This window comes from Eumetopias jubatus, unplaced genomic scaffold (assembly GCF_037043125.1).
Source record: "Eumetopias jubatus isolate StellerSeaLion01/CBP00866 unplaced genomic scaffold, mEumJub1_p1.0 scaffold_9, whole genome shotgun sequence".
NCBI lineage: Eukaryota > Metazoa > Chordata > Mammalia > Carnivora > Otariidae > Eumetopias > Eumetopias jubatus.
Window position 1 is genome coordinate 76,011,722 of NW_028274815.1, and position 23,239 is coordinate 76,034,960.

At 39.6% G+C, this 23,239-nt stretch overlaps 1 protein-coding gene across 1 annotated transcript in view; it reads right to left on the reverse strand.

Annotated features, from left to right (window-relative positions):
• Positions 1 to 1,424: 1,424 nt before the first annotated feature.
• PLEKHH2 (pleckstrin homology, MyTH4 and FERM domain containing H2) overlaps positions 1,425 to 23,239 on the reverse strand; it is a 95,730-nt gene continuing 73,915 nt past the window's right edge. The window contains exons 23-29 of the mRNA XM_028104047.2: positions 21,334 to 21,431; positions 14,442 to 14,583; positions 9,776 to 9,921; positions 8,382 to 8,511; positions 5,126 to 5,212; positions 2,588 to 2,725; positions 1,425 to 1,610 (exon numbers count right to left, since the gene is read on the reverse strand). Coding sequence (XP_027959848.2) covers positions 1,425 to 1,610; positions 2,588 to 2,725; positions 5,126 to 5,212; positions 8,382 to 8,511; positions 9,776 to 9,921; positions 14,442 to 14,583; positions 21,334 to 21,431 — 927 coding nt within the window. The remainder of the gene's footprint in view (positions 1,611 to 2,587; positions 2,726 to 5,125; positions 5,213 to 8,381; positions 8,512 to 9,775; positions 9,922 to 14,441; positions 14,584 to 21,333; positions 21,432 to 23,239) is intronic.

The window sequence follows — 23,239 nt, forward strand, 5'->3', positions numbered from 1 at the left end:
AGTGGTTGTGGCTCAAAAGATCTAGGGGAAACAGTAAATGGAAATCTACTTCTATGGGGTTTTTTGACCTTCTTTTGGTCATTACCAATAAAGCAAAATCTTAGGTAAGCACTGCATTTCTTGGCTTTGCCCTTTCTAAGGATGCTAATGTGAGATGGAATTATTTTTAAAAGGCTTAGCGTGACAACAGTACATTGCCATAGGGTGAAAGCAGCAAAGAAGAAAATATGAAGGCTCTGCCAACAAATTAATTTAGCAGCTAACTTTTTTTTTCAAATTGCTTAAAAAACGTACCACACACAGAGTGATAAATATATGTGCAAAAAATAAATACAAATATTCTATACATAAATAAAATTAAGTATACTCATGATTACTATTGCAATTAAACGATTTTACAATATAATTTTCATGTCTTATCACAGTTTCATTTTTATCATGAATACTAATTGCTCTGTTTTGTCACATACTGGAATGAACTGACCACTTGTGTAATCTAGCAAAGTAATACATTTCTAGACTCACTCAACTAAAATTTTACCTCCTTTGACAGAAGATTTCTCTTTTCTTTTAAAAAAAATATTTTGAGATTTATGTTAAAACTATAATGAAAAAGGCCTATATGAGGGCAAAATATAAGAATTGTCTTTGCTTTCAAAGATATTATTTAACAAAATAAGGTCAAGATGACCCAGCACCAAATGCAGTGAAATGTGGGCAATATTCCAGTGAACTCGGGCTATCCAGTAATAGCAAGAGATGTGGGGAATCACTGTCTTGTTTTAAACTTTACACTCCAGTGATCTGAAAAGGTGATGGAGTATACTTTCTAATACCACACAGGAGGTTCTGGTGACTTAACTCCCATTTTCTCACCATGATTCATAGTGCCAGATTTACTGCACTTGCTCTAAAAATTTACCCCTCAACAGCATCTTGCGGCTGTTTCTGACACTGTATTCTCTACTTCTTTCCAAACACCATATCATTAATTAAAAGCACATTTAATTACAGTACTCGATTTTTTGGCAGTGAGCATTTCCAAATAATCAACTGGTTTGCCAAATGAGGGTTTGGAATCTCCCTTGGCCAGAATATGTTTTTTAAAAAGACCAAAAAAAAAAAAAAAAGCCATATTGCATGATGTGTCTGCTGGCAAGGGACAAAGGAGGTGGGGGAAAATGATGAATTCGAACCCATTTAGTCTAAAAGAAAGTCAGCATGTGGGCACATTTTGTGCTTATGTTTTATTAGTCGTATTCATTTGAATATTTAAGAATCAAATAAAAGAAAGACACCCCGCATTTTTAAAAGTTTGGAATCCCAGTGTGTGGGATTATGCTGCCTGGGGGTAAATGAACTTATTTGCAGCTGATGCAGCCATCGCCCGGAGGATGGGAGTGAATGCTCAGGCTCCAGAGTTTTCAGAGTAAAGTGGGTCCTTTAGTCGGTCTGCTACTTAACAGAAGGGGCTGGCTTCCCACTGCCCTGGCTTCGAGTCCCCGCGTCTGGGCCGAGAGCAGCGCTGGAGCAGAGAGGTGGTGAAAGGTTGCCTTTTGCTGATGGAAGTTGTTTATGTAACTGGCGATCAAAAGAGTGATTTCAAGAATCTAAAACAAGGAAAACAGAATTGTTAGTGCTCCGGAGAAGTTCTCAGCACTTCCAGACCTGGCCACTGGTGGTCTCCATTTGCAAGTGCCCAGGCTTCCAGAATTCCCTTCTCTCTCCGGATCCGTGAAGTGATTACATGTTCAGCACCATCAAGGCACTGACATATTTTCCAGCTGCTTCAACCAGAAAAAAGAATGGGTCTTAAAAAACAATCAAATTTGGTGGCAAATATTAAAAAAAAAAATGTGACGATAGTGCAAGGCTATCAATTATCTTAAAGCCACATCTGTGTATAAATGAATTAAGAAATTCAGCACATCATATCAACTTTTTATTTAAACTAAACAAAGTCCTGAGTATGTCTCAGTCTTCTGCACTTACTGGTTAACTGCCTTCACTTGAATGTCTGCCATTTAAAAAGAAAGTTTCAGATTCTAAAAAGGTAGTCTTTTTTAGTTGACATTTTTAAGACAAAGTTTTAGGAAACTCAGTTTCTCATTCTTTTTACTAAAACTGGAATTACATTCTAAAATGTAGCCCTTGTATTTATTGTTTTTGCTTACAGACATTAAAACTACAAAGAACAAGTAACGTCTTAATTATAAAACCTTACTCTTCTCACTAATGAGTCCATAACCTGAATTACCCCACGTAAATAAGATAATGTGTATAAAGTACCTGACAACAACTTACACTAAGACCACTTATTTTGAACCTTCTGTATACCAGGCACTGGGCTAAAGCATTTAACAATTCCATCATTTAATTCTTAAGCCAAAAAAAGTAGGTAGCATTATATAATTTTTTAGGTGAAGAAACCAAAGTTTAGCAAGATCAGGTAAGCCAGAATTTGGACCTAGAACGGTTTGATTATAAGTAAATCTGTTTTCCCATCTGCAACTTAGTTTTTGCACAATAAATGTTTTAGCATGAAAAAAACTAGTATAAAAAAGTTAGTAGAAAGGCTTCTACTCACCTTGGGTTTTGCCATGGCAAAAAGTAATTTCTCTGTTGGTTTGTCCTTTGAATGTGTATTGTTAATGACTATCATAAAATCATCTTGATGACCTCCAAAGGTCATTAGACTCTTGTACACATAGCTGACTATTAACCTCTTCAAAAAGAAGAAAAAGTTAATATCTTACATACTTTTTCCTTTCAAAGAAAGATGAGAAATTATTAATAACATATTTCCATTAAAATGCTGATATTAATGAAACTAATGTAACATTACACGTTATCTATACTTCACTAAAAAAGAAAATGCTGTTATTAGTTATGTATAATAAAAAATTATTTTCTAATATAAAATCTTAAGGTTCAAAATAGATAGTAATGTACTAGTTTTATGTAGGCATCATTTACCTTTATAATTAAAGTACAGTTTGATTCTGATACTAATAACTCAATGTGGAAAAAAACAGAAAATACAAAAAGAAAATAAAAAGCACCTATATTCCAGCATCCAGTGGAAAACCACGGTTAATACTTTGTATGTGTCCTTTAAGACCTCTCTCTCTATATGTATCTGTATTAGGTTGAACCATATGAAACTGATCCTTTTTAAGGTAAAAAATGGTCAAATATTGGCAAATCCCTATGCTTCACCTTGCTATACAGATTTTGATATAAACATAAATAGTATCATGCATATTGTTTAGGATTCTGCTTCTTTTTAAATGTAATAACAAATCATGAATATCTTTTCATGATAACAAATGTCCTTGTATAACATCATTTTAAGTGATTTGATAGATAATCCTTTATTTAACCAATCTCCTATTGCTGGAGATTTAAGTCATTTTTTATTTGTTACTATCTTAAACAATACTTCCATGCATATTTTTGACACATTTCACAATACCCATACCTAATTATTTCTTTAGTTATAAATCTCAAATAACCGGAATTGCTACCTCAAAAAAGTAAGGACAATTTTGAGAATGTTTCCAACCTCTCCTCTGGAAAAGTTATACCCAGTTACATTCCCAGCACCGTCTTGCTAACACGAGATATAATCATTCTTTTAAATCTCTGCCAACCTGACTAGTGAAAAGTAGAATCTCACTGTTTTAAATTGAATGTATTTGATTACTAGTGAAATTAACATTTAAAAATACATTTATTGAACATTTGTATTTCTTCTATGAATTGCCTTGGCCCATTTGTCTATTGGTATGTTTATCATTCCCCTATTGTTTCGTAAGGATATCAACCCTTTGCCATACATGCAGCAACTTTCCCCCCTCTGTAACTAAAACAATTTTAAATATTAAAAAATGTACAGCCTATAGGTAAAGGAATCTGCATATCTAATGGTTAGCTTGCGAGACTTTGAGCAGGATTCTAGCACTCAATGCTCCACGAGCGGCAGCCCACCAGTGTCTATCTCCTGACCTCTATGTGCATCTCCCAGGATCTAGGAAACTGGCTTACTTACCTAAGGTGGTAACTCAGTACTGGTTTACAATTTTTTGTTGACTTTAGGTCATCGATTTTATAACCTATCTTCAAGTTACCCATTCAAGAACTTTAGCATTCGAGAACTATAAATCTCTTCAAAAAGGTTTTTTTTTTTTTTTTAGCAATTATAAGGAGAAACTACTGTAACACTAACAATTAGTTTGGTTTCCAAGAAATTCTCAGTGATCCCTGACTAGAGCCGGACATAAGAGAGCCCATTACATCTACCAGGAGAATTTAACAGTTCCTGTCTGCCAGGTTCAAAAACGAAACAAAGAAGAACACATGAAATATGATAGAAAAATAAAGCAAATTTCAGATCGATACATAAACATGTAGAAAGCACAGTTTGACGTTACATTTAATCATGTAAAAAGCTCTAAAATACCACATATGTACAAGTGAACTGGTAAGTAATATTACAGAAAGTTACAGAAATTGTTACAGAAGCCTTAGGGATATCGAACTTAAACTTTCCTAATTAAAGTTTCTACATTAATGTTACCTTAAAGGCTTTCATTTTACACAGGAAGCAATCTTCCTAACACTATAAATGACTATTCATTTTACATTGTTTTTGTTATTGTTATTCATTTTACAAATACAACTGTGGTTGGGGTGCCTGGGTGGCTCAGTTGGTTAAGCGTCCAACTCTTGGTTTTGGCTCAGGTCATGATCTCAGGGTCATGAGATCAAGCCTCGAGCTGGGCTCTACACTCAGCGTGGAGTGTGCTTGAAATTCTCTCTCTCCCTTTCCCTTTGCTCCTCACCCCCCAGCATGCTTTCTCTTTCTAAAACAAACAAATAAATAAATAAATAAAATCTTAAAAAAAAAAAACTCAAAAAAACAAAAACAAATACAACCGCAATTTAGTCATGGTATCTTAATATTTTCTTCATATGCAATATAAAACCTGTCCAATCTTGTTTTAAAAGATTAAATTATAATCACAGTTGTATTTGTAAAATGACTATTTGTTACACAGCATTAGGAAAAATGTTATTTACCTTCTGTGTACAGTACACTGAGCAATGTGAAACTTAATCTTACCATGGAGTTGTATTCTAAGATGCTTAAACCATCCTCATGGATAGCCAGCCACATGAAAGTACTTCCGAGTGCTGATGGAGTTACGGGCTGTGAAGAGGTGCAAATACACTGTATAATAAATGCTAAGCAAAATCACAGAAACATTTTTCCGTCAAAATACAATGCAACATTTACAACAACGACTTCATATTAAAAATCTTCTTGGGGCGGGGAGAAGAAAAGAAGAAAATAAAACTTATGGGGGAATAATCTCTCTTGGGGCAGAGGCAGGATCATGTAATGGAAAGAGCAGTGAATCTGATATCAGGAGATGTGGGTCTGAGTTCCAAATGTGCCATTTATTAGCTGTGCATTTGGACAAGCTACTGAATCTCTCTGAGGCTCAATTTTCTCATCTTTAGCATGGGGACAACAATGTTTAATCTTATTTTTCTTTTGTTTTAAGAGGCTAATAGGTAATAAGTTTGTAGGGTTTCTATGATGACCAAAATCCTAACGGAACAAAATACACTGATGTGTTTTCTAAGGTGTGTGTAGTGCTAGTACAAGGTAAAGGATTAGTATTATAAATGCACACTTTTTCTGAAAGTTTATTAAATCTGATATTCAATGACTAATAACAATAGAATAAAAAGAAAATACGAAACTGTGATGAATGGTAATGAGAAATACCAAAATTTCCACTAAATTCCTTATTGTAAAAAAGCAATGAAATTATATTAATAAACAGAATCTCACCACTAACCTCCAACTAAAACCCATGAATGTTTTCGAGCATTTTACAATGATTGCTTAACAATAACTGAATTTAATGAGAAATGAAATTCTAACAAAAACTTTTTTTTTTTTAAGATTTTATTCATTTGACAGAGAGAGCACCAGCAGAGGGAGAGAGAGGGAGAAGCAGGTTCCCTGCTGAGCAAGGAGCCCGATGTGGGTCTCGATCCCAGGACCCTGGGATCATGACCTGGGCCGAAGGCAGCTGCTTAACCAACTGAGCCACCCAGGCGTCCCTTCTAACAAAAACTTAACTACTTCTCTTAAACCTTATAAAAGAAGTTGAGATTATAGGGGCACCTGGGCAGCTCAGTTGGTTAAATGTCTGCCTTTGGCTTAGGTCCTGATCTCTGGGTCCTGAGATAGCCCCGCATTGGGCTCCCTGCTCAGCGGGGAATCTGCTTCTCCCTCTGCCTCTGTGCCTCCGCCCAGCCCCCCAACCGCTCTGGCTCTCTCATCTCTCTAATAAATAAAATCTTTAAAAAAAAGAGAGAAGTCGAGACTATACATAAGGAACTGGGATGAATCTATAGTATACATGCAAATCTATAGTATTTATACATACAGTATTTTTGTTTATAGTAAAACTTTTCAGAATCTCATGTATAAAAAAACCCCTAGGTTACTGCCTACTGAGGGCTGGTTTGCAAAGGATAGGCAAGCATTACAAAGGATGCCATTCAACCTACCAGCCCTTTGACAAAGCACTGTTTTTGTTGTTCTTCAGTGAAACAAAACATGATATATACATGCAGTGGAATACTATTTAGCTTTTAAAAAAAAAGGAAATTCTGACACATGCTACAACATGGATGAACCCTGCAGACATTGTGCAAAGGCAAATCAGCCAATCACAAAAGGACAAATATTGTACGATCCCTGTTACACGAGGCTTCTAGAGCAGTCAAATTCACAGAACAGGAAGTAGAATGGTGGTTATCTGGGCCTGGGGAGAACAGGGAATAGGAAGTACAGAGGTTTAATCTGGGAAGACGAAAAAGTGCTGGAGGTGGATGGTGGTGAGGGTAGCATAAGAATGTGAATGTACTTCATGTCATAAAAACGTACACTTAAAAATGGTTAAAATGGTATATTTGATGTATTATATATATTTATCCCCCCCAAAAGGATGTCATTAAGCAAAGGAGGTGTCTTCATAGTATAAAGGAAGAAAAGTGAGCAAAGAAAAGATGACACTCATGCAACATGCAGATGCTACATATCATTTAATAATATTTCTGTGCTAAAAGCACAGAACATATGATCAAAGATGGATATTTAATATTTCTTCCAGTGCTGAAATTAGAATTAAAATTCATTGTAAAATGCTGCTCTACGGTTCAAGTCTAGTCCTTATATTTTTAGAAAGCCTATGTTCAACTCCTTGCAAATATATTAATTTTAGAGATGTTTAAGCATACTGACTTTATCCACCCCTCTCTTAGTACACAGCTTCCAGTGCCGGTAGCAAAATAATTTCTTACCTCGCAATGATACAGTCACTCATGGAAGCAGAGTACAATAGCCTAGATTTTACTCTTCTAATCTAAGTTGTCATGTATAGATGGCAAAACTGAGGTCCAAAGAGGTTAGCTGACTTGCACAAAGTGGCACGGTGATTCAGCAAACATTTATTCAGTGATACTTATGTGCAAGGCAAAAACGGTGAGCACGAGAGAAGGATTTCAGGGTCAGTGAGTCTACACCCTCAAGATGTGTACCACTTATTAGTGAGGGCAGACCAAACATGCACACAGATCTAACACAAGACCAGAAGCATTTCAGGAGCCTGAGGGAGTATAAAGTGACACGGTTCAACAGAAAGAAGCAGAATTCAAAAGTACAGTTCTTCCTGGGGGCCTGGGCTGTCCCCTCCCCCGCAGCCCCCTGCCCCACCGTCAGGGTCTGCCTCTCCTTCCTCAATGTTCCCACAGCGCCCTGGCCCTGTCCCTCTTAACCCTGTTCACCCAAAGTGCTTGTTTTCCTGCCCTGTTGCAATACTAGATCAACTGTGAGTTCCTAGAAGTTTGGGTACAACCCGTCTGAAACCATGGGCTTCTGTATCCCTAGGTGCACAATGTTTGGCCAAGAGAAGTCACTAAATACTAAATACATGAGCAAATGAGTGACAGAGTGACTAACAAATGGGTGAGAGGCTGCGTGGCTGAAGAGAAGAAAGCAGAGTCCGGTGGTCGCCCTCAGTCTCCTGGCGAGCCTACGGAGTGCGAGTGACTTATGTGGGGGGCTGGAGGCGGGGCGGGGAGGGGGAAGTGGAGCAGAGGGCACAGATGAAGAAGGTGCTGACTCTCCTGCCCCTTCTTGGGTCCCTTCATTCTTTTCTTTCCATTGTTGGGAATCTCCTTATTTCCTTTTTAAAAGCCGAGTCTACTACACTTGGGGGGACTGTGGTCACTGTTCGACTTCACTGAACTGAAGAGAGAAGGTTTTCATTTGGCATCTCCCTCCCATCCTTTCTTACTTTCGCAAGAAACAACTTGGCACCAAAGAATGGCCACTTCCTGGCTACTGTCAAATAAATGCGCACACAATCAGCAGCGCTGTGTCCCCGGAGGGCCATCCATCTGGTTGACAGTCGCTGGCAGAGCTGCCTAAGAAGAGAACAAAAACGAAAAGGCCAAAGCAAAAGCAGAAACAGTGTACTGGCCTCCCAGGGCAAAGCTCTGCTTGAGCCAATTGCAGGCATGACCGGGACACCCGGGCGTCACCCAGGAGGAGCTGTTATTTTGTGATTCCCATCTCTCCACTGTCCACCCCTTGTCCTTCTAGAACCTTCCTCTCGCCAAATTCTCATACTATTAGTGCTCTCGGCATGACCTAGGTTCCCCACCTCCCACCCCCCCGTCACGCAAAGTTAATAAAAATCTGATAAACTAACATCAAACCTTAGAGTAAATTAGATTACAAAGGTAATTTCTCATGGGAATAACTTTCATTTTAAAAGAAAAGTACAAGATATTGAGACCAAAGAATGAATGCCTAACGGTGGAATTTTAGGTGCTACCTGGCTTGGAGAGATGCTGGCTATGGGGAAGATGCCTTAAATAAAATCACAAGGGCAACCACTTACTCTACATAAACAAAAGACTGACCTTAAATGTTTCCATTTTGGAAAACTCACGGTGAATTGGATTTGCCTCTCTTTTCAATCGAATCAGCCTTTCATTATATGTTCTCTAAAACCAAAATTCTAAACCAGTTGAATTTAATTAAAAATTTATATTAAAAAAATCTTGTGTAAGAAGATAGTTTGCTTTCACGCTAGTTTGTTTATAATGGAATACCCTAAGAGATAAAATGTGTTTGGTACACGAATCATAAAATTAAACACAGTACTGGCCATTTTTTCTCTTTTATTAGCAGGATTAATTTGGACCAGAATGAATAAGATCAAATGAAAAGTAGACCTTCTAAATTAAGGTAAAAAAATTTTCCTTAAAAAAACTGTAAATATAGATTCTCAAAATTCTAGGCCCATCTTAAATAAAAAGATCTATAACCTCTTGGGATTCAACAGTATTAAAAAATCTTAAGAAAATTGTCATGTATAACAATTTTCATCTTTAAAATTTGAACAGAAGAATATCACAAAAGGCCCAGCCTGAATCTACCCTTTGAAGAGTCATAAGTAGGGGTGCCTGGGTGGCTCAGTTGGTTAGGCGTCCGACTCTTGGTTTCGGCTCAGGTCATGATCTCAGGGTCGTGGAATAGGGCCCTGTGTCCAGCTCCCCGCTCAGTGGCGACTCTGCTTCTCTCTCTCTCCCTCTCCCTCTGTCCTTCCCCTGTTCTTGCTCTCTCTCTGAAATAAGTAATTAACCCTTTAAAAAAAATAAAGAGTCACAAGTAGTTCCTTACCTTAACTGCTCTTCAGAAGAGTCATCTCTATACCTTTTAGGATAAAATTTTTCTATGACTTGTTTTAGAGTTTGATTTGCTTTGCACTGATTAGTAACATGCCCTGCTGGAGTTGAAAAGGGTCTTTCAAAATCTCCAATCTCCACCTAATTGCAAATCCAAAGAGAAAATATAGGATATTGAAGAGTTTTTTAAAAATTAGTTTTATTCTTTCTAAACATTCTTTATAATAAATAATATATAAATCTATTTGTCATGATTGAGTGATTATGGAATTTATAATCATATATAAGTATTATTAATAAAATCTAAATTCCACTTGAAAAAAAATCTGTAATTGAAACATTTCCATTCCATTTCTATGCAAAAGACTCTTAGTTAATGTTGTCATCTAGCAGTATTTCCTAAGGGCCACTAATATTATTACCCATAACAGCACAGGATAATTTTTCATTTTCCAGGTACTATTTTAATTGCTAATAATAAGGCAAAATGGAGGCTAAAAATAAAAGACAAAAAAAGTTATAAAGCTATGAAAAGTCTCAAAAAAAGTATTATTTGCATTTCCTAAGGGTCGCTATTGAATATAATGGAACAAGAACTATATTCTCATTACTTTCTTTCTAGATTTTCTCCATAAATGGTTCTGCATCCATCCCCTTATTCTGTTATTCTGGAAACAGAGCCCCTCTATTCTTCTTTCTCTCTGAATGAAAGAATGTTCAATCATTATCTCTATTAACGAGGCTACACAGATGCCTTTCTCTACCTACCCATCCATCTCTCCATCCACTCACCCACCCACTCATTCAACCATACCTATGTTGAGTCTCCATTATATCTCAGGCACTGTACTAAGTGAGGTGAGATAAAAAAAAATAGCTGAGCACAGTTCCTACCCTCATGGAGTTTACTGTCTAGTAGAGGAGACTGAAGTATAAACAACTTGTTTATACTTGTAATGACTTGTGTCAAGTGCCTTATATAGGGTACCAAAGAGGGTGCAAGGAGTGAGATGGAGTGGGGACATTCAGATGAATGTCCTATTGAGCATTCAAATCCTTTTATACAGCATTCCTCAACAAGCAGATGGAGGGACCCATCCATACTGGGTGGGGTCTCCAACTCAAGAGGGCCCTCTGCCTCCAGGTAAGCCGTTAGCAGAACCAGCCTCTGAGATTCTGACCCCTGTGGCTTCTCTTTTCTAGTTCTTAGTCTGACCCACTGCTGTCTAAATTCCTCATCTGAACTTTGCCCTTACAGTGTATTCTACCTCTCTAGGTCTCTGCCCCAGTTTCTTATTGTTGGCTTCTTGGCTTGGCCCTGCTGTTCAGCTCTCATCCCCATCTCCTATCTCCTTCCCTGATTTCCTCACACCAAATACAAGTTGTCCCTACTAAAATCCTTCCCCCAAAGCAAGTTTTTTTTTTAATTTTTAAATTTTTTTATGCAAAGCAAGTTTTTTATTGTCCTCACCGACCACCAGGTCATACTCAGCACAGCTACCTGTGAAATGTAAGAGCAAAATTTTACCCCCAGGGAGATGGCAGTTGGACAAACAATAGTTACAAATACTGGCCATTCTGGGCAACCTTTCCTATTAGGAAACCCTATAGTGGGACCTCCAAGCTCAGGGTCCCCTCTCTGGCACCTGGCATACCGTGTGGCACAGAATGAGCACATACATGTTTGTAGAATAACTGAAAATCAGCTCAGAGGACTCCCAAAATGACTGCCATCTACATGACACCCTACCAGACACTATGTACAATGATGATTCACGGTTAGCTCCAAGAATTTCCTAAGATGGAGATTATCAACAAGGACCTACAGGTATTCACATCTACAACAGAAATAACCTTTCTTCTACAGATCTCAGATTAGTATAATTCACCTGTCTTCACAAAGACTACTCTGAGGAAAAGAGAGCAGAGGTATTATTTAACTTTCATGGATGGAGAAATTATACTTTTTAGTTAGTAACACGTTCAGAATTTTCTAGGTGTATGTATAGTCTTACCTCTCTACTCCTTCCTCGAATTCATCTAAAACATATTAGAAGTATACGTCTCTTTCAAAGTACATTATAATTTTTCTTGGAGAAACGGTCTGACTAAAAGTTGATATAGGAAGACTAACTTAAATTTTAGTAAAAATGAAAGTGATTTTAACAGAGACTCTGTGCCTTTAGAGCAAGAGAGACTAGGATGGCAAGTGATAGGAAATCATACCTAATCCTATCACCAAAAAAAAAAATATGTGATCTATTTGTCTTTTCCTTAGCTTTGTATCACTTGCAAAAAGAGAACCCTCAGTGTAGCATGAATGCTTTAAATTTTGGATGACCATAAAATTGTTATAAAAGTGAACTAAATGATCAATTATTTGTTCATCCAGTGGAGAATGGACTAGATGTAAGGCACTGTGCTAGGTACAAAGATGAACAGGGACAGCCCTTTCCCTCAGGGAGCCTACAGTCAGTGGGGCAGAGCCAAAACAAATCAATAATAATAAACAACTGAGGTAAAGCTAGTACTGTGCAGGACAGGACAAAAACCCCAAGACTTTAGGAAGGTTTCGTGGAATAAGTGACACCCAAGATGAGAATTAAAGGACACACTGAAATTAACAGGTGAAGGAGTTGGGGGTAGAGAGGTTCCAGGGCAGAACGGACAGACAGGTAGACATAAGACATAAGAAAAAGTGAGCCATATGCAAGGCAGGGAATTGTGCAGGGAACCACAGCTTACACTTTGTTGGAGCATAAAGCTCAAGGCAGGGAATATTAACAGATGACGCCGGAGAGATAGGCAGAGTTTAGATCACAGATGTCCTTCTGTGTAAACAAGGGGATGACACAGCTAGCTCAATTCATGTGTTTGCTAGATCTCCACCCCAGTTCCTAGTGCCGCCAAACAAACCACAGCACGGTTTCCAGGCCCAGGCCTTAAGAAAATGGCAGCCTCCACTTCTTGTTTCTCTTTCGGGACGTTGCTCTCCATCCAATCGCCATTCTGTGAGGAAGAACACGCAGCCACATGAAGAAGCCACGTGTAGGTGTTCTTGCTGACAGCCCCAACATAAGTCCCAACTAACAGCCAGCACCAGACACCAGTTGTGTACGTGGACGAGTCTTCAAATGATTCCAGCCTGCAGCCACAGAGTCACAGCCAGCCTTCGAGTGAGGCCAGCTGATGCCATATGCAGCAGAGACAAGCTGTCCTTACTCATCTCTGCCCAAATTATTATTTTCAGTGATAGAGTCTCGGAGTCATTGCTTATGTAGATAACTGAAACGATCACTCTAGTATCTGGGTGGAGGACAAATCTGGGGGGGATCAGACCAGAGAAAGGCTCACGAGTTAGAATTCGGCCGCAGGAGGGTTAGTAGGACATGACGGTGGTCCAAAGCATAGCGATGGTGGCCAACGTGCACACAAGTGAAGAGGAGCATGTATCTAAGAGTTAAAACGGGTGGGACATGGTGACCGGTGGGACCAGGTGAAAAGGAGGGCAGTCAGTGAGGATTCCTAGAAGCTCGCATGGGGGACTGCATGGAGACAGTAGCCGAGCAAAGACACAGAATGTGAAGGAAAAGGAGAGAAGACAATTAGTTCAGTTCTTACTATGTCGAATTTAAGGAGCCCATGAAAGAAGTGAACTGGAGAGAAAAGATATGGGACTCAGTGACAGGTGGTAGATAAAGAGATGTCCTGGGACGGTGTGCAGAGTGCAAGGACCAAAAACCTTGGGGAATCTAAGCCCTTGTCCTGATGACATATCATAAAGTTGCCTTAACATTTTTCTTTACTTAACCTGTGCACAGACTCAGGTGAGTTCTCTAATGACTATTCTCTCCCTCTTTCTGAGTAATAAAAACCTTGAATTTAGCGCTGCTCCTTGCCACCCAGCTAAGACTACATTTGCTAGTCTCCCTTGTAGGCTGGCAAGGCCGTATGACCAAATTTTGACCAAGGAGATATAAATGCAAGCGTTCTATGTAACTTCCAGAAAGTTTCTCAAAGAGGGGAAGGCATGCCCTGCTTCAGCCCTTCCTCCATCATGATGCCTGGAACACTGATGTAATAGCTGGAGCTCTGGCAGCTCTCCAGGACCATGAAGAGGACACGCGAGGGGAAGAAGGATGGAGAGCAAGATAAAGCCCATGCCTCTGATGACTGTAGGGGTGCCAGCATGTCTATCTCTCTAAGTGAGAGACAAACATACTTCTATTTGGATTAAGTCACTATTAATTTCTGAGTGTGTGTTTATAAAAGTCTGAACTTAATCCTACTGATAGAATAGGGAAGCCAAAGAAAGTGCTCTAGCCTTTTCAAAGACCGATTCCTATTAGATTACTGAATGATTTCAGCATGGCGCCCTTAGCCCTGCAGCTCTACACTCAAACTCCTTTATTAAATGCAGAGCCTAGAGGGATACTTTCGAGATAATTAAGAAATTAGGTTCCATGAGGAATACTGTCTCAGTTGACATTACTGTAGTCAGCAATTCTGAGTCAAACTGTAATTACAAAATTACAATGCCCATAAGTTTTAAGGTGTTAATCACAAGAATTACAAGATATACGGTTTTGCTACATTTAAATCAATATAGAAATTAGTATCTTACCTTTACTAAATATGACTCTATATAACACAGAAGTTACCTGAGCTAAAAGAGCTGCCATTTCTAATGCCAGGTCCTTGTTCAGAGGAAAAAGTCCATTTATTATTTGATCATTTGTCTGATACATTAACAGCAACTTTTCTCTATCAGTCTCTCCACGAGCTTGCATTGAGAAATATAGTCTAAAAAAAGACAAAATCTTCCATTAGATGGTATTCTTACAAAGGAAGAAAGTAAAGCGGAATCCAGAGGACTGATATGGGGTTATTCTAACATAGTTCCCCAAGTGATACAAACTTAGACCATTATTATTTGTCAGTGATCTCTGCGTCTGTTTCATATAACATTTTCAGCAGGGGAAAAGCTGTTTTGAGGTTGAGGAATGCTTCTATGCTATTTTTTATGCCCTAAAATACCAAATCCTTAAGTGCGACTGAGGAAGAACCTAAGGCACTGAGTGAAATTAAATATGCCCTCTCTTGGAAGGGATGCTGATGTAATCCTTCATTTCAATGGGCTGTATAAAAGCAATTCTCAAAACACTCATGATCTTTCCTAAATACCTTAGACATACAAGGGAATAGAAAATGAAGGTTTCAATTCTAAATCAACATCAAATGGGTGGGGATAGCAGTTTTCCCTGGGGGTCTAAAAGATCTTATTTATACATTTAAATGTTTTGACTTTTTTTTTTGCCGTATCCGGATAAGCAGCTTTAGGAGTTCAGAAATAGTCTACATGTTGCTATTATTACTTGTTGAAATAGGAGATATCTTTTGTTTGCCTAGGAGGCCTTCAGCAATTCAGTGACCTTCTTTATTTATTCATTTTGCCGCTTCACTATTCGGGAGAAATGGGGGCTCTGGCTTCAGGCTCCAGACCAGGCACGGGGTGCTGTCAATGCTGTAGATGTTACGACAGTGGGGTGGGTTAGCAATACCTTGCCATACTTTAAAGATTTATTTACCGATTTGAGAGAGAGAGTGATTGGGGTGGGGGACAGACAGAGGAAAGAATCCTCAAGCAGACTCTCCCCGTGAGCGCAGAGCCCAACCCATTTTCTATTCTTTCTGGCATGTCCAAAAGATGGAACCTGGAAAGGGGAAATGAAGCTCTATAGGCAGAAAGGGAAAAACAATTCCGGACACGTATATAAGAAGACAACATGGAGAATCGCTGACTCAAGCCCCTAATGAAAGAGTTTGGGCTCCAACAACTATATAGGGACTTGGACAGAATGTGGAGAGGAACCAGAGAGTCACAAAAATGATCAAGAGTCAGAAACTCAAATCCATGGTCTTGAAGAGACAAGGTGTCAGGGGAATGTGGTATGTCTCCAATATGACGAGCTTCTAGGCACTCCCCAGTCCTAAAGAGGCCTGCGGTAGAGGAAGTGGGCGTCTGTCATGCAGGCAGGGCCTGGGTCAGACAGCAGGGGTATTTGCAAATGTCCACCTCCTCACTTGACACCAGGAAGTGGAATGCTGTGGGATGGAAATGTCTTCACTACGAGGACCAGTTCTGCTACCTGGATGTGGCAGGGCTCCCAGCGCTGCTGGGGGACCCTTTGTTTGCCTCAGACTGCCTCCATATTTCATTCCCAGGAGCATTTATTTCCTGCTGTTGTCTTTCTCCTCCTCTCGTTCACTTACTTCCCTTCCCTATTCCTTCCACCATGGTCTACTGATGACACTCCTGAACTGCAGTCGTGACCCCCTTGCCTGCTGTCTCCACCTCAAGTCATCTGCTCAGAAGGCACCACTCTGCAAAGCCTTCTTCCATATTCCCACAACGTCTTGTACATACACATGTTATATTCATAGTGAGAGCCAATATGGCTGGGCATTTACTGTGTGGCTGGCTCCAGTTAGGATTTACATTTGCCAAACTTAGTCCTTCAGAAACCCTAGAAGTAGATACTGTTTGCATTTCCATTTTATGTAGAAGGTATCTGAGGCATAGAGATGGTAAGTGACTTGCTCAAGGCCACACAGTGAGGGGGACAGCCAGGATTATAACCCAGGCGGTGTCTCTCCAGAGCCCCCGTTCTTCGCTACTCTGCTCTACTGTTCCTGTTACAGGATTAATTACATTGCTAGGATTTCCTGTCTTTCTGTCCCTGTAAACTGGAAGATTCTAAAGGGTAGGGGAGGTCTTTTCACCTTTGAATCCCCAGGGCTTCGATGAGGCCTGGCACTGGTGCACACTGAACGGATGTTTACGGCATGAATGGGTAAATGAATGGTAGAATTGCTAAGTACAGGAATTATTCGCCAAAAAAGCCTGAAAAGTCCCCTTCTGTAGCCTTGGGTAAGTGACTTAACACACTAAAGCTTCAGTTTCCTCCTCTGTAAGATGGAGATAATAATAATAATACCCGTCTCACTGGGGTGTTGCTAGGATTATATCAGAAGATGCACACAAGGAGCTCAGCATAGGGCCTGGTGTGTGGTAAGTGGTCAATAAATGTTGGCTATTATTATTACTGTTAGTATTGTTATTAGGGTTCTTCTCTAGTGGTCTTTGGAATCACGAGAGTCTCTTCATTCTGGTTTTTTTTTTTAAGAATTTATTTATTTATTTGACAGAGAGAGACACAGCAAGAGAGGGAACACAAGCAGGGGGAGTGGGAGAGGGAGAAGCAGGCTTCCCGCCGAGCAGGGAGCCCGATGCGGGGCTTGAACCCAGGACCCTGGGACCATGACCTGAGCTGAAGGCAGAAGCCACCCAGGTGCCCCCGGATTTTTTTTAATAACAGTAAACCAATGACCTTTATTGTCTGTAACAGGAAGTGGAAGAAGAGGGGACATGAGAACCCCAGCTCCAGGGGCAGCTCCAAAGACCTACTCTGTCTTCATCCCCCCAGAAGCCAGGCATTCTGGGAACTTTTTTAGGTGAACACAGCTGGAAGAAACGGGGTAACCGAGATGAGCCGCCAAGATGCTTCTTGGCTTAGGAGCCAAAGGGTACAGGTGTTAAAGATGGCAGAGATGGGAATGTCCGTCTATGCCCCAGAAAACTAATAATCACAAAGGACCACTGAAAACAACCTTGTGTTTCACAGGGGGGATAGGAAGAGTTGTCTTCTTCAGGGAAGGACCCTTGCCAGTTTTGTTTTGTTAAAAACATGTCTTGACTTCTGTGGTTTCAAACACACAGTAAGAAACCAAATTGAATAAGCAGCTTAAACATAAACAGAATTTAAACATTAGTTTCCAAATGGTTGCCTACAAAAACAAGTTCAAATGCTATTAATTAGACCTTTAACCTCTAAATCTAAATAATTAAAATTCCATTAACTTACTAAATATAAATACAAATTCCACGATAGAGAGCTGGTGTGCAGTTTCGCTCATTACGGTGCTGCCTGACATGAAGAACCAAGTCCTCGGCCGCATGATAGGTCATGGCCAGTTCCCCTCCTCACTGTGTCACTGGAAATTAGGGCTCACTGTCTAAGCTATTTATACATACATGCAAAGCACGACCGTATATAGAAACATAGTACTTTCTCAGAGTTCTGGCTATCCAGCCATTTCAAACTTCTGTTAAAAATTAAACCTTTTGGTTGAGTTGCTTTTTTTGTCAAAGATATTGTCGTGGGCTTTTTTTTTTTTTTTTTTTGACAAGGCAATCTTTATTATGTGTTATTCACAACTCTCTTTATCCTTCCTAATGGCATTTGCTAGAGTTGGAGTATTATTCTTATTTGTGTTTCAAGACTACCTTTCTCCATTTCATCCAGATTTGACTTGGGTTCCAACCGTAGCCATCACAGACAGAATTAGCATGTATTAAGCATTCGGAAGGTATGCATTATTAGGAATCGTCTTAGACATGGAAATGATTCCATTTAGTTCCAAGAAAACCAAATGAGAATTCCTGAACCTCTCTGCATAAAGATAGATGGCAGGTCAGGTCCAAGAGTTGGCTCTCTTCCACAAAAGGTAAGATTAAGAGACAAGGCAGCAATGGGGACCTCCAGATCAGTGCTTCTCAAAAGTTAGCATGAGTAAGAATCGCCTGGAGAATTGTTAAAACACAGACTCCTTATGCCCAGAGATTCTATTTGACTCAATAGGTCTGAAGTGGGCCTAATAATTTGCATTTCTTTTTTTTTTTAAGATTTATCTATTTATTTATTTTAGAGAGAGAGAGAGAGAGAGAGGGAGAGCAGGGGGAGGAGCAGAGGGAGAGGGACAAGTAGACTCCAGGCTGAGCGCAGAGCCCCACGCCAGGCTTGATCCCACGACTCTGAGATCACGACCTGAGCCAAAATCAAGAGTCAGACACTTAACCCACTGAACCACCCAGGTGCCTCTAATTTGCACTTCTAATGTATTTCCATGGGATCCTGAAGCTGCAGGTCCAGGGCCTGCACCTTGCGAACCACCGCTCTAGCAATCACAGAACTAAAATAAAATCATCCGGAAGGTCCAAGTCTTCCACACTTGATGTTAGCCAAAAGGCCGAGCAAGTCTTCCAACCTGCTGTACTTGCCAGTCACCAAAGGACCACAGATAAAGGCTACCATCAGTGGCAAGAAGTTCCAAGTAATCCTGCTTATCTCCAGGAAGCATGATTTTTAAAACCTTAGATACCAAAGCTTAACAATCACCTTCCTGTTACTCAGAACTCTTGCAAATCACCACAGTTCATGAACCCCTGAATAGAGAAGCTCCTTCCAATGGCTACGATCAATGGCTCATGACTGCCATTTATTCGGATCAGAAGAAATCCGTTCAAACAGTGGGTGGCCTTCTGAGAGGAGATGCCAATATGAATGCACCATATTTATTCAACCATTCCCCTATTAATAAACATGTGAAGTCCCTCCCAACACTTAGTTTTCACTGTTACAAAACATATGGCAAAAGAAGATAAGATGCTGGGAGGTACTGGAATATTCTCATTCACATATGTGGGTATTTCTGTGGGACAGATCATTAGGAACAGAAATCCCTAACTGGATCAAAGGCTATCAAATTCTTTATGTTATATAGTGTCTTTACTTCTTCTTCTTCTTTTTTTTTTTTAAAGATTTTATTTATTCGACAGATAGAGAAAACAGCGAGAGAGGGAACACAAGCAGGGGGAGTGGGAGAGGGAGAAGCAGGCTTCCCACCGAGCGGGGAGCCTGATGCGGGGCTCGATCCCAGGACCCTGGGATCATGACCTGAGCCGAAGACAGATGCTTAACGACTGAGCCACCCAGGCGCCCCACTAGAGTCTTTACTTCTTACACTCCAATTTTAGGCCTACGAACATCTTCCAAAAGTTGGCCTCTGAAAGAAGTAACTATTAAATCAGTAATTCCACCAGTAATTCCCTGGTCTGATATTTTAGATTTCTTATCTTATGGGGTAGAAGATCCACATAAAATCAGCAAAATACCTTTTTATTTTTTTGACAGTTAATGTCACCTGGTCAGTGAACACTGTTTTTACTAAGTACTACCTTCTGCTAATACATGGAAGAAAAGATGTTTGAAAAAACAGAAATAAAGAAAATCTGGTTTCTGAACATATGCCAAAGTATATTAAAAATGTTACCTGTTGGGAAGACATGTGTTCCAGGCCCACTGGCTTTTTCCCAATTCCTGAGACCCTCTGAGCAGCTACCCTCTGAGGCTCTGGAACATCCTTTTCTACCCATTTCCACGGTCTACTTCCAACCCTCTTCTGACCCTGGCATAAACATCATTCCCTCAAAAAAGCCTCCCAATGCCTCAAGTCTAGGTCAGGCTTCTTCTATGTCCTATTACAGAACCAAACTCTTTTCTTTCAGAGAACTTAATATGTAATTATATATTCATTAGAATTATTTTATGATTAACAATGGTCTTCCTCACTAGCCTGTAAATTCAAAAGATCAGGGACTGTGTTTGTGTCTGCTTTTGTTACCATTTTATCCAGAGCATCTCGCTGAGTGCCTGGCTTATAGCTGAAGCTCAATAATTACAGAGAAAAAGAGAGACTATGAAAGAATGAGAATAAATGAATATGAATATGTGACTTCTAAAAGACTTGAATTATTTCTTTTCTTTTTTTAAGTTTTATTTTATTTAAAGTTTGTTTTATTTATTTATTTGACAGAGAGAGCGAGAGAGCACAAGCAGGGGGAACAGTAGAGGGAGAGGGAGAAGCAGGCTTCCTGCCAAGCAGGGAGCCCAATGCGGGGCTTGATCCCAGGACCCTGGGATCATGACCTGAGCTGAAGACAGGCGCTTAACCGACTGAGCCACCCAGGCACCCCATTATTTTATGAGAATTTATTTATTTATTTGACAGAGAGAGCGAGCGAGCACAAGCAGGGGGAGCGGCAGGCAGAGGGAGAGGGAGAAGCACGCTCCCCACGGAGCAGGGACCCTGGGATCACGACCTGAGCATAAGGCAGACACTAAACCGACTGTGCCACCCAGGCGCCCCAGATTTTGTTTATTTAAGTAATCTCTATGCCCAACATGGGGCTCAAACTCAAGACCCCGAGATCAAGAGTCATATGCTCTTCCGACTGAGCCAGCCAGGTAGGTGCCCCCAGAAATATTTCTTCCCACTACAGATCTTCAGTAGAGTATTTGAGTATTTAATCTTTATGAAAAATGTAATGCTAATTGTTGAAAGTGAAAAAAATTCACCCATGTAGCGACCACCTTAAGAAAGCAGCTATTCTTTCTTACAGTTCTTTCTTAATCTTTGTCCAAATGAATATTTTTTATAAAATATACCCATTCATGACTTGAAGAGACTAGAGCGAGAAACAAAATTTTATGTGACAGTTTCTTCCTAGAGAAGCAAAGTTTCCTTTTACAGAAAAACGAACACACAAATAAATGTTGTAACTAGCAAGGCTATTCAATGAGAAAGTGTTGGTGCATGATTTGAGCATAACGGTACACCCATACTTTGACATTTGGATACAGCATTACACACCTGTTTTTATAAGTTAGACGAACAGTTCTCGTACCTTCCCATTTCCCAGGCTGCTGTTCTTTGGAGGCCTGCTCCCACTTAGAAATAATGTCACATATCTAGAAGGGAAGTGGAAAACAGAGGTTTAGAGCAATTCTCAAATCAGCGTTTTTTGAAGACAAGCATGTCTGCAGACTGAAAAATTTCCAATTAACATGATCAAACCAAACGGACTGAAGCCTTTTGTTTTAAGCTTCTGTGCACTCCCGGTTTTAGATTTAATTATAAATTGCTCTTTGGTCCACTTATCCTCTTGGACACCCATTAACTTTGGACTGTGGCCATGAATTTTTTACTCAAAAAGGAATCTTAATGAAAGATTGCATGGGACTGGAAACAAGAAGATTCCAGGAATTTTTTCATAATTTACTCATTGAAGAAGCAACTTTTCCACCTTCTGAGTTTCTAAAGACTGGAATAACTGAAGTTATCTCAAAGAAACTTGAAATGTAATCTTAAGATTTTCTGGTTGGATAGAAAAAAAAAATTCTTCAGGTATCAAATAAATGTTTGCTTGCTTTTTTTAACAGGTCGTCTAGAGAATTATAAATAAAAGTTTTCAAAACTATGTGGTAAGCAGTAATTCAGCAAAGCCCCTAGCGTTTACTCAGCTCAAGTCAACCAAAAAGACCAGCTTATCTTCTTGACTAATTATTAACAACAGTGCTCTAGGAATGTGTCTCAAAAATTTACATTTGAATGTGCTGAACTGGATAGGATATAGCTGGAGCTGAGGAGAAAAAGACATTCCTTTATCTAGATTTCTCAGTATGCAGCCACATATGCAGGGGTGTGGGGAGGCGGGTAGCACATCCAACAAACCAACATTTCTAATGAACTAAGCATGAGTTTCAACAGTGTTCTGTGAAACCCCTTCGAGCCCCAACAGGCTGATCTGCAAGGGAAGTTGGGCTTCGGTAGTTTGAGGAAAAGTACTGACATTTCATGTCCTCTTAACCCGTGGGATCTATTACTTCTGATCCTATTTCTTCTCCTATTCTGCCTCAATTCTTTCATCTTCAAAGCACAGAAATACCTTCACCCTGCAACAAGGCGCTTATTCCCAAGAGCAATCAAGGGCCATATCACGTAAGGAAAGGACACAGACCCGGTTCTAGTTGTGCGATTGGGTGTAAATCGTTTAATGCTCTTGGGCTACAGCTTGCTCATTTGCAAATAAGAGGGCTATTCTTGTAAGGTTCTATGGTCCTGTATTCTATATTTCTGTTACCATTGCTAGATGGAAACTTTATTAAAGTCATTTTACTATGACCTAGAAGAGATCTTTTTAAAAAATCTTCCAGTTTTCCATCTTTGTTCATGATTTTCCTTATGTTTGCAATTCCCTCTTTATTTCCACAGGCCCATTTTCTACCCGTCCTTCAAAGTCCAGTTCAGCTCTTCCTGATTTTCCAGTGCTGAACTTAATCTCTGTGGAACATTCACAGGACTCTTAAATCATTTATCACTTTCAATTCTGACTTAAGTTTATTAGCATATAAGGCTGCTCTTCCCCAAGCAAATTATAAATTCACTGTGGACAGGGACTACTGGTCCTTCTTTGCATTGCCCAGAAGGTCCAGCCCAGCTCCAACAACAGGTAAATATTGCCTAGTGAATGAACACGATAAAAAGCTATTTTATTAGAGTTTCCATACCTCCTCTCTTATTACCCTACTAGTTAGGGTAGTATTGCTATTATTAATCTTTTCCTGTCTCAACAAGGAGCATGTGTGTGTGCAGACTGTGTTTAAGAATTCTACTTCAACAATTTTTTTATTGTGCAGATTAGATTATTTAAAATTTTTGAAACCTTCTGAACTAAATTTTTTGCAAATAGCAAAAAGTAGCGGGGTCTGCCTTCTTT